This window comes from Amphimedon queenslandica, unplaced genomic scaffold (assembly GCF_000090795.2).
Source record: "Amphimedon queenslandica unplaced genomic scaffold, v1.1 AMPQUscaffold_13228, whole genome shotgun sequence".
In the NCBI taxonomy this organism is placed as follows: Eukaryota; Metazoa; Porifera; class Demospongiae; order Haplosclerida; family Niphatidae; genus Amphimedon; species Amphimedon queenslandica.
In genome coordinates this window covers 61,739-71,892 of record NW_003546536.1, presented here as the reverse complement: position 1 = coordinate 71,892, position 10,154 = coordinate 61,739, and the positions used below count along the sequence as shown (strand labels likewise).

At 37.9% G+C, this 10,154-nt stretch overlaps 2 protein-coding genes across 5 annotated transcripts in view; one reads left to right on the top strand and one right to left on the bottom strand.

Moving 5' to 3' along the window:
• The first annotated feature begins 1,000 nt into the window (after positions 1-1,000).
• Positions 1,001-3,474, top strand: LOC100637386 (Wilms tumor protein-like). Its single transcript, XM_003388596.3, has 2 exons — positions 1,001-1,614; positions 1,814-3,474. The coding sequence occupies exons 1-2, from the start codon at positions 1,194-1,196 to the stop codon at positions 2,782-2,784; spliced, it is 1,392 nt and encodes a 463-aa protein (XP_003388644.1). The 5' UTR covers positions 1,001-1,193; the 3' UTR covers positions 2,785-3,474.
• Positions 3,475-7,113: 3,639 nt separating this feature from the next.
• Positions 7,114-10,154, bottom strand: part of LOC100637260 (prostaglandin reductase 1-like) — a 4,220-nt gene continuing 1,179 nt past the window's right edge. Inside the window, exons 1-8 of one of the 4 annotated variants that reach the window (XM_003388595.3) lie at positions 8,643-9,007; positions 8,549-8,594; positions 8,421-8,477; positions 8,197-8,370; positions 7,877-8,153; positions 7,724-7,829; positions 7,543-7,664; positions 7,114-7,365 (exon numbers count right to left, since the gene is read on the bottom strand). In XM_003388595.3, the coding sequence (XP_003388643.1) occupies positions 7,255-7,365; positions 7,543-7,664; positions 7,724-7,829; positions 7,877-8,153; positions 8,197-8,370; positions 8,421-8,477; positions 8,549-8,594; positions 8,643-8,754 (1,005 nt within the window). In that variant the 5' untranslated portion in view covers positions 8,755-9,007 and the 3' untranslated portion in view covers positions 7,114-7,254. Of the gene's footprint in view, positions 7,366-7,542; positions 7,665-7,723; positions 7,830-7,876; positions 8,154-8,196; positions 8,371-8,420; positions 8,478-8,548; positions 8,595-8,642; positions 9,008-10,154 lie in introns of those variants that run through there. The other 3 variants (XM_019999919.1, XM_019999920.1, XM_019999918.1) reach the window with 3 other exon arrangements.

The window sequence follows — 10,154 nt, the reverse complement described above, 5'->3', positions numbered from 1 at the left end:
TACAGTTATCCATCTGAGCCAGTATTCCTTCAGCTACATCAAGAGCACTTACAATGGAAGAGGTTCAAGTCGCTGCTCACTCGTGATATTGTGGAAGAGGTGTTTGGTGAGCCACTTGCCAACAAACCGCCCTTTCTTAAAGGTCAGTGCGGCTGGTCAAAATCAAAGCCGCCACCTCCTTGCCCTGACTGTCAGTTTAAAGAATGTCTCTCGTCTGATATACCCTTGTGTTACCACGGACTATATAGGAGCTGTCACAAGGGCTGTTGTATTCTGGAGTACATACCACCTCACATTAAAATGCCATATAACCAAAGACTAGCTACCCATAGAACTCTACAAACATGAGAGAGAGAGAGAGAGAGAGATGAGTTATGATTATGTTATACTTTATTGTCTGAAGCTTTTAGAAAGAGTTAATAATAGTTTATGATTGTCATTGATCTTAAGCTGCCATCATGCACCCAAAAGAGAAGATTCTGCTACTTTATGTTGTGATAATGTTCCTCCCTTTTATACCACTCTGTTTGTTCTGACCTAAGCATAAAGTACAAGTTCTCACTCTTCAATTTGCTCCGTATAAAGAGTAAAGGATAAAGTATTAATTCAGTTACAAACCAGTGGCTTCTGGTTGTACTGTTTCTACAAGATGATTCGATAAGGAAGAATTGCAGTCAATATATATGTACTTGTACGTTTTTTAATTTTAAAATTGATTTCGTGATGGGATATTCTCTATCTGTCTTTATTCAGGCATGCATGACGATAGTAAAGCGATTTAATGTTTTGAGCGGCGTAAGCTTAAGCTGTGTAAATTCATATTCCTTATGTAGTAAATGCCTATTAGCTGGTTCAATGATCTTCATGTTACACTCCAACCACAGAAATGAGAAGCATCTCATATGTGAATTGATCATCATTGCAGTTTTAATGCATGAAGAGGAAATGGCGTCACGTGCTGTTGTCTGGCTTCGCTCTTTTATATACACTTGCTCGCGAAGTCTCTCATTTTAACAATCGCTTCTCCCACTCTCTCTTTTCTCTTTCTCTCTCTCTCAGTTCTGTTTCGCTGGTCGGAAACAGGCTATACCAACTGCTCAGCTTAACGAATCAACAAGAAAGCTTCTCTTAATTCCTTTAAACCAATCTACTTATTAACAATTTATTCTTTACTAAGCGACCAAGTACAAAAAATGGCCTGCGAAGTAGCTATGCTTAACCCACAGCTGGACATGAACACGCCAGTGGCTATTGCCGAGGGATTCTACAGCCCCCAGCACTGGAGCTCTGCAGCAGACATGAGCCCGCCAAACAACTATGCCAACTCTCCGATACAAGCTGCAGGATCGCCTAACAGTTGCGCCGCTCACAGTCCTTCGTACGGGCACTCTCCTGTTATGGCTGGTCATCATTCCCCAGTTCCTGCAGCAGCTTCTCTGTCTCCGGTCCATTCGCCTCCAATGATGCAACAGCTTGGATCTCCACACCACATGATCAAGCAGGAGGGAGATTTTGCATGTGCCGTCACTGCAGAACAGCAAATGGTAGCTGCCGTTTATGGAAAACCTCACCCGCCCGAGCTCATTAGTTCTAACATCTTCCCAGGAGCAGAGGGTAAGATACCTGCTTGTTTTTTGTTTGTGGAATGTTTTGTTGTGTCTGTTTGTTTGCTGTCTTGAGATAAACTAACGTGCAAAAGGGATTAAGAATAATGGCCATCTTTTAATATTCATTGTATAGCGGTCCTAATTATGGTCACAATAAATTGCATCAGGGATTAATGAATGATGGTTTTTTTTCTCTTTTTCTGTAGTTCCTTCATTCGTTGAAACAACACACTTCATTGAGGACTCCTACCCAGAGCTCTTTGGTGGTATGCAGCGTCTCAAACACGAGGGAGCATCACCTCCTCCTCCACCATACTCTGTCGCAGCTGCTACCAGCATCTATAACAGCCCACCTCACTCCGACAGGGAGTACACTCACTCTCCTTGCTCCCCTTATCTTGATCAGCAGCTGGTTGATGCTACACCACTCCAGTACGTCGGAGACTTCCCCACTCCAGTCCCTACTCCAGTCTCTAGCCTTGCCACTACTACTCCACTGGAGCACTTCCCACCAGTCGCTGATTTCACCACCTCCAACTGCGGTACTGCATGTACTTACACCATGTCTGCTAACCAGCAATACGGGATCAAGTCTCAGTACGATCTCCTCCCCACAGCTGGTCCTTGCATGCCTCAGGAGACAGCAGTCACTGGAGCTCAGGCTCAGTTCGATCTCTCAATGGCAGCAGCTCAGCCTGGCTTTATGCTTCCTCCTAGCTCTATAGCTCCTCATAGCGGCTCCTTCATGAGTCAGCCTCAACCTCAGCCTCCTGTCAATCCAGCTAAGACCGATGAGCAGAGGAAACCATTTGTTTGTCTTTATCCTGGCTGCACTAAGCGCTACCTCAAGCTCTCTCATCTCCAGATGCACATCAGGAAGCACACCGGTGAGAAACCTTACGTCTGTGAGCACGAGGGCTGCGGGAAACGTTTCTCACGCTCAGACCAGCTCCGCCGACACAGCCGCAAGCACACTGGAATCCGTCCCTTCCAATGTGAAGTCTGTCAGAGGAAGTTCTCACGATCCGATCATCTCAAGACTCACATGCGTACACACACCGGAGAGAAACCTCACGTTTGCTCATGGCCAAACTGTCCAAAGCGCTTTGCCCGCTCTGACGAGCTCGGACGACATTTGGCAATGCACAGGAGGCACCTTGAGAAGAACCGTTTCTAAGCTCGCACTATTGCAAACTTCCTCTATACCAAGACAGTTCTTCTGAAAGAATGGCTCTGCTAATGGTTCTGTCTATCTTTTTGAAAGTTTGCTTGTGTGTGTGTGTGAGATTCGACCAACTCCTCCTCAATTCTAATTTCTGCCCAAACTATGTGTTCCTGTACCATATTACTACTGTATCTAGCTTATACTAACTAGACTTAAAGCCACTGGTAATCCAGCTCTAACTATATCCTAATGTATTACTACTGATAATTAACAACTATAGCCTACTAGTACTTACTTGTACCTTAATGAGTGTTAGATTTAACTTAACTTTAATTGTACTTGTACTTATTACTTCTACTTTAAACTATTCATAATTATAATTTTAGTTTTACCTACTAATCTTAACTATAATCATTACTTTTTACTTTATAATAATCATTCTACTTTACTATTATATTATCATAGTTTTATTATACTTCTTTAATTTACCTTTACAATTGTAACTTTATTTTACTTCTTATAATACTTCTATTCACTATTATAGTTATTTTTTTATTACTATTACAATGATGAAAAAAAATTCATTCGACATATTCTTTTGTCTCCATTATGCACTTGTCCTTCGTCTAATAATAACTGTTGTGTATTTGTGTCCTCCTATTCTTATTATTATTATTATTATTATTATTATCATAAATATAATAAAATGAAATAAAATGTGAAATCAACTTGCAATGAAAGCACAAAGCGCTGATTTTAAAATGATTTAATTATCAAGTGGCAATCATCAACATACATCTTTATTGGAATGAGTCAGCTACTACCTCCACTTATGCCTTGTCTAGGTATAACAGCCTGGTTAGTTGCCTGATTTTATCCGCCTTAGATGACGTATTTGTTTTGTGTCTGTCTGTCTTTCTGTCTGTCTGTCTGTCGGGTGTTTATTGCGGTTACTCACTGTTGTGCTTCTCATTCCTTCGTACATTAGTTCTCATAACAGAGCGTGTCTCTGATCTGCCTATTTTAAATAACTCTCATATAACAATAGCAATAATGAACGTATCACTCGTATCATGCACATACTAAGCTACATGTCAGCATCATTCTTAATGAAACAGAATGATCTATCTTCATTGTGTTATAGTTCATTGTCCATGTATCATAAAAGCTTGCTATGCATTTCTCTCTCTCTCCCTCTCCCTCTCTCTCTCTCTCTCTCCCTCTCCCTCTCTCTCTCTCTCTCTCTCTCTCTCTCTCTCTCTCTTAGCAAGCTTGTATTCAAAAGAAAAGTGTATATTCCTATGCATACTGTCTCATTGTGTTAGGAGCATGACAGTGTCATGAGTTGCCCTCAACAGTTTTCCTGAGCCTATTTCTGTCAACACTAGCAAGAGTAGAGAGGGAATTGTCGTGTGTACAGCAGCAAAGGTGATTATATACTATATTCTCTGTGTGTGTGTGTGTGTGTGTGTGTGTCTACCACTATAGTCTTATTGACTATAAGTTTATAATAACATTAAACTTCCTTATTAGCGTCTCTTGTATACACCGAGACTCAATGTTGTGTAGCTATTGGTAGCTATAGTTTGTCACGGGTCAATGGATCTATCACAGAGTGTGTCTGTATGGTACCAGGTTGTTTGTAATTAATTATTTAAATGATCCAGTTGTGTGTGTGTATAGTTTTGTTTAAAAGTCATTTGTCCTTATAAGGGAAAGTTTATCGAGTAACAAGTTGTCCAGATGTACATGATACATTCGAGCAATTACTGGACTATTTGGAGTAATTATAAACAAGAACGGTCTCAGCTTGACATAATCATGACGTCATCCTGTGCTCCAGTTTAAAAATTGAATTCCAGCTAGGATCAACATGGTTTATAGTATAGGATTCCACAGAAATATGATGCGAGCATAATTATACGCTTACAATAGAGTTGTAGTTACTTTTGATCTATAAGTATTGATTTCACCATACACTATTATGGTTAGCTGTGTACCCATACTAATGATGACATGTTGGACCACCACCAGCTCTTCCCTTACTCAATGCTTCAGTGCTTTTGTTTGCAATGAAACTCTGACCTACATGATGATATCACAGTGTCTATCAACTTAACATCATTTATGTATAATACTACATTTTGAAGCTACTATACATAATAGCTTAAGGGGATAGTGATGCTTTTATGATAAAGGCAGACCAAAATATCTTGTTGTAGTTTACATTTCGTATTAACTTTTTGGTAGAATGCCAAAAAAGTACTTTACTATTTAAATAATGGAGCATGATTCAGAGAGCAGTAGCAAGAGCAGCTGCGTCCCAGGATACACGTTAGTGAGTAAGAATGTCGGATCGTAATAGTGCCATTGCTTTACTTGTGTTACAGATGAGTACAGTAATTGGATCATGGTGGTCAATGGCAGCTAGAGTAAGCTTACGTGACTCAAGCCTCTTGAACCATGTCATCAATTTATACTAGAGTAGATACATTAAATACTATATCCATCCAACACTATGCCAGCATGCATTATGAACAAGCATAATACGCATTCCCAACAGTCCATTATATGAAAGCTGTTACTATACACTCATGTATTACTCTACAAACTGTTTCCACAGTAGAATGTCGATAAACAACATCTGTGAGATTGCACAGTCAGCACTGATTAGCACTCTAAAACCACTGGCTTGACTAATAGCGTGAAAATTGAAGACCCATTCTATTTTAGATGTCTTCATTACATTTGGATTTTAGTGAATGTTAATTAGAGAGGAGAGATACTTAAACTTTAATGAAAACATGCCACTACCAGCACACTCCATTTAACAGTCATGCAGTGATTTGAACATGCAGATCTAGTGACACTCCATAAACTAGCATTGTTTTTTGTGGAGTAATAGCCATTTTGCCACTCCTAACCACAAGATCACTGATATCCAGGGAGTGTTCTTTACTACACTCACACACACAGAGCTTGCTGCATGTTGTATACCATAATAATAATAATAATAGTCTTGGTGTTTTCTGGAACTAGGAGCACACACGCATTTGCTTCTAAGGAAATTTGGGTAGATGTAGAGTGCCTGATGCCTAAATATGATAGTCTAATTTGATAACCTTATTTAGTTGTCATGTAACTGGATTATATACAGTATACACACTATCACTTACAGCTTGTCACTAGATCTGCACACAGTTTTATTTCAAAACATTATTATATGTGCATGTATCTATACCAATTTGTATAATTGTATTCTTTGGCATGTAATTGCACAATTTATTTATTAATTAGTGATAGAAGAGCCTCGTTTTGTTCTTGACCACAGAGTGCATGGAATTCCTTTGAAATCATGCCTTTAATAGTTGCACCTGTTCTGTTCAGCTTGTCGTATGCTTATTGCTTGAACAAATTTGCATGACAAAGGTTTAATAGAGCATGATTGTATCATTTGTATGTATCATGTATCAGTCTTTGAACTCAATCGTCCGATAGTTGATTTAGTAACACACGGTTGAGTTGAATTCTGTAGTATACCATGTCACTGTCACATCTCTTCCCACAGTAATTACTAGATCATGTGGTATGAGATGAGAGTTGCTATTGATGCTCACAAACTGGTTTGGAAAACCTGTTTTTCAAGCATAGTATTTAATTTAGGGCTAGTTATAATTATTGTGGTTAGTTAATTTTAATAAGACTCGTGGGCGTGGCTAGCTTGTTGTTATTAATTAACCCTTAGTTTTGGAATGACGATTTCTTCAGCGATCAGTTCCTCGTTTTATTTCTCGATAGAGCCATAGGACCCTTCACCTGTTTGTTTAACGTTTCCTGCTAATAATTCTACACACTATTGGCCATGGAGCTCCGTAGAAAGCACATGGATACCATCAAAGAAGGAAAGATTCTAAACTCAAGTCCCTCTGTAGTTGTACTCAGAACTAAAGTGGATGAAATGATGGCCGCATCTAAGGAAGACACGACTGCTCTTACTAGCAATAGGAAGAGAAACAAGACTGAAGGAGAAGAAGAGGGAGGAGTTTCAGCCACACCCACACTCTGCACTGATGATGATGATGAACTAGGACCACTGCTTCCTTCAACTAAAATGCAGAAATTATCAAGGAGGTTGGGACGAGAGAAGCAGCTCCAAGCAATGAGAAAATTAGAGCAATCAGACAGCAGAAGGGAGAGATATCTCAAGAGACAAAGGATAATGGAGGGAAGAAAGGAGGAGATAGATTATTCTCCACTGGAAGATCAGGACAGATGTGAATTGCAATCGTCGCCGGTAAAGAAACAGGTCAAGTGGAACGAAACTGTGAAATATCATTCGTACACTCCAGAACCAGCTATCACTTGTAATAATAGCTACACTAACTAATAGTTAGCTAATAATAATAGTAATAATTATTGTTTTTTAACACACACTCTCTTGTCATTTTAATATTATCAGTTATTTTCAGGTTATCTGTTTCGTTATATTTTGACAACAACCTTGCCAATGTTGTCGCCTTTAAAGAGAGATACAAAAGCATCGTACATGCTGTCAAATCCTTCAAAAACTGTCTCACGGTATTTCAGTTTACCCTAAAAAATACATTATATTAATTTTGTCAAAAATTGGGACAAAGTCCAAACAGGGACTTTGGCCCAATTTTTGTGAAACTTAAAAAATTTGTATAAAATCAGAATCAGCTCAAACTTTTCAAGTACATGCTTATGATTCATCTTAAGGTAAAGGTACATGATAAAAGTTGCTTTTACTTCTTGTATCCATTGAGCCATTTCCTTAAAAGCTCCCTGCCACTGGTCCAACCATCGCGTTACAATAAATCCTTCAATTTTCAACTGCTTTACTATTAGAGTGATTGAAGACACATCGATGCCTTTAAAAAATAAGAAAACAAATAATAAAGTTAATTATTCATTTAATAATAGCTTCAACCTTTTCTAGGCTCCAAAGCATTATACTGTGAAATAGCTCCACAGACTGACACTCGTCCAAATGTATTCATTTGTCTAAGTACAGTATCAAAGAAATCTCCACCAACCTATATCAAGGACACTTATATACAGTCATTAGTTATTGGTGGCTTACATTATCAAAGAAAGCATCAACTCCATTAGGACAGGATTCTTTAATGGCTGCCTCAAGTGAGGGTATTGTCTTGTAATTATATGCTGCATCAAACCCCAGGCTCTTGAGGTAAGCAACTTTCTCATCAGAGCCGGCAAAACCCACAACTCTCATTCCTTTTATCTTTCCAATTTGACCAACAGCAGATCCAACAGCTCCAGCAGCAGCATTCACTAGTAACGTCTCACCTTCTTTGATGGGCTTGCATATATCAAGCAAACCAAAATAAGACGTTGCACTGCAGATGTACTGATTTACTAATAATATGATGTTTCTCTTACCCTGGCATTCCTAGTATTCCTAGTGCAGTTGATTGAGGGAGTGGTATAGTTGGGTCTAGTTTTATGATCTTCATTAATGATGCAGGTCCATCACAAATGCTGTGACTGGTCCACCCAAATGGACCGAGAACAACGTCGCCAACTGCAAAATTTTTATCCTTCGATTGTGTAACTCTAAAATTATTTTGTTCTAAAAGTGATCGGAGTGATCTAATAATTCATACTTGGCTACTTGTCCTCCTGGCATTGGAGACCCTAACTTATTTGAGAGCTCGTTAGACCTATGAATACAAATTAATGTAACTTTAACATGTCTTTAACACCTCTGTTTATTGCTAAAGTTATCTTTTACCTCATGTATGGATCAACAGTGTTCCAAAGTCCCTCGACAAGAAACTCTACATAACAAGAATTTTCATAATTATTTTACGTCATTATTAATTTACCTCCATCTTTCAAAGCTGGCAGCTCTTTCTCGACTATTTTAAAGTCATCTCTCTTGGGAAGACCCACAAACTCCTTTACTTTGATCCAACTGCGTGCCTTAACGCCCGACATATTTATGTTATTGCTGATATATACGCAAAGGTGAAGGTCATAAATTAAAGCTAGCTACAGAGTACCAGCCACACCTCAACAATGAATAGCTCTATGACTAAATTTAATTTAACCATCTATTATTATCACTTGTATAATAGCTACACTAACTAATAATTAGCTAATAATAAAAAGAGTAAATGCTTGATAATAGTAATAATTATTGTTTTTTAACACACACTCTCTTGTCATTTTAATATTATCAGTTATTCTCAGGTTATCTGTTTCGTTATATTTTGACAACAACCTTGCCAATGTTGTCGCCTTTAAAGAGAGATACAAAAGCATCATACATGCTGTCAAATCCTTCAAAAACTGTCTCACGGTATTTCAGTTTACCCTAAAAAAAGTTATGTTAAATATAATGCAAAAAATTAAGTCAAAGTCCACTTATAGTACAGGGACTTTGGCCCTATTTTGGAGCAAATTTAAAAATTCATAAAAATGCAATTTTGATCGGAACCATCTCAAACTTTCTATGCAACATAACAATGTGAGAATTTTTCCTTTTCAAATTTGGCCAAATTTGGCCCAAGGCCATGTACTATTATAGCCCATGGTTTTTTCCAAAAAATGGTTCCGAAATCACCCCAAATTTTTATTGCATTTTCTGATACATATTGATGTCCTTATGCTATGTAGAAAGTTTGAACTGATTCCAAATTCAATTTTTAAAGTTATGGCCATTCTAAAAAAATGCTGAAATTCTGAAAAAATCCCTGTACTATTGTAGCCCATGGTTTTTTCCAAAAAATGGCCCCAAAATCACCCCCAATTTTTATTACATTTTCTGATACATATTGATGTCCTTATGCCATGTAGAAAGTTTGAACTGATTCTGAATTCAATTTTTAAGTTACGGCCATTTTAGGAAAATGCCGAAATTCTGAAAAAATCCCTGTACTATAGCCCATGGTTTTTTCTGAAAAATGGCTAAAAAATCACCCCCAATTTTTATTACATTTTCTAATACATATTGATGTCCTTATGCTGTGTAGAAAGTTTGAGCTGATTCCGACTTCAATTTTTCAAGTTACGGCCATTTTAAGAAAACGCCAAATTTCTAAAAAGTACCCAAGGCTATAGCCCATGGTTTTTTCCAAAAAATGGCTCCGAAATCACCCCCAATTTTTATTACATTTTCTGATACATATTGATGCACTTATGCTGTGTAGAAAGTTTGAGCTGATTCCGACTTCAATTTTTCAAGTTACGGCCATTTTAAGAAAACATCAAAATTCTGAAAAATACCCAAGGCTATAAGTACAGGGACTTTGGCCTGCAACTTTGAAAATTCATAAAAATCTAATTTTGATTGGAATCAGCTCAAATTTTTTAAGTACATTCTTATGATACATCTT

What these genes read in the sequence shown, in the direction of transcription:
- LOC100637386 (XM_003388596.3), top strand. Translation starts at nt 1,194, where the DNA reads ATGGCCTGCGAAGTAGCTATGCTTAACCCACAGCTGGACATGAACACG. An exon ending in CATCTTCCCAGGAGCAGAGG is followed by an intron (nt 1,615 to 1,813) that starts GTAAGATACCTG and finishes CTTTTTCTGTAG; the next exon opens with TTCCTTCATTCGTTGAAACA.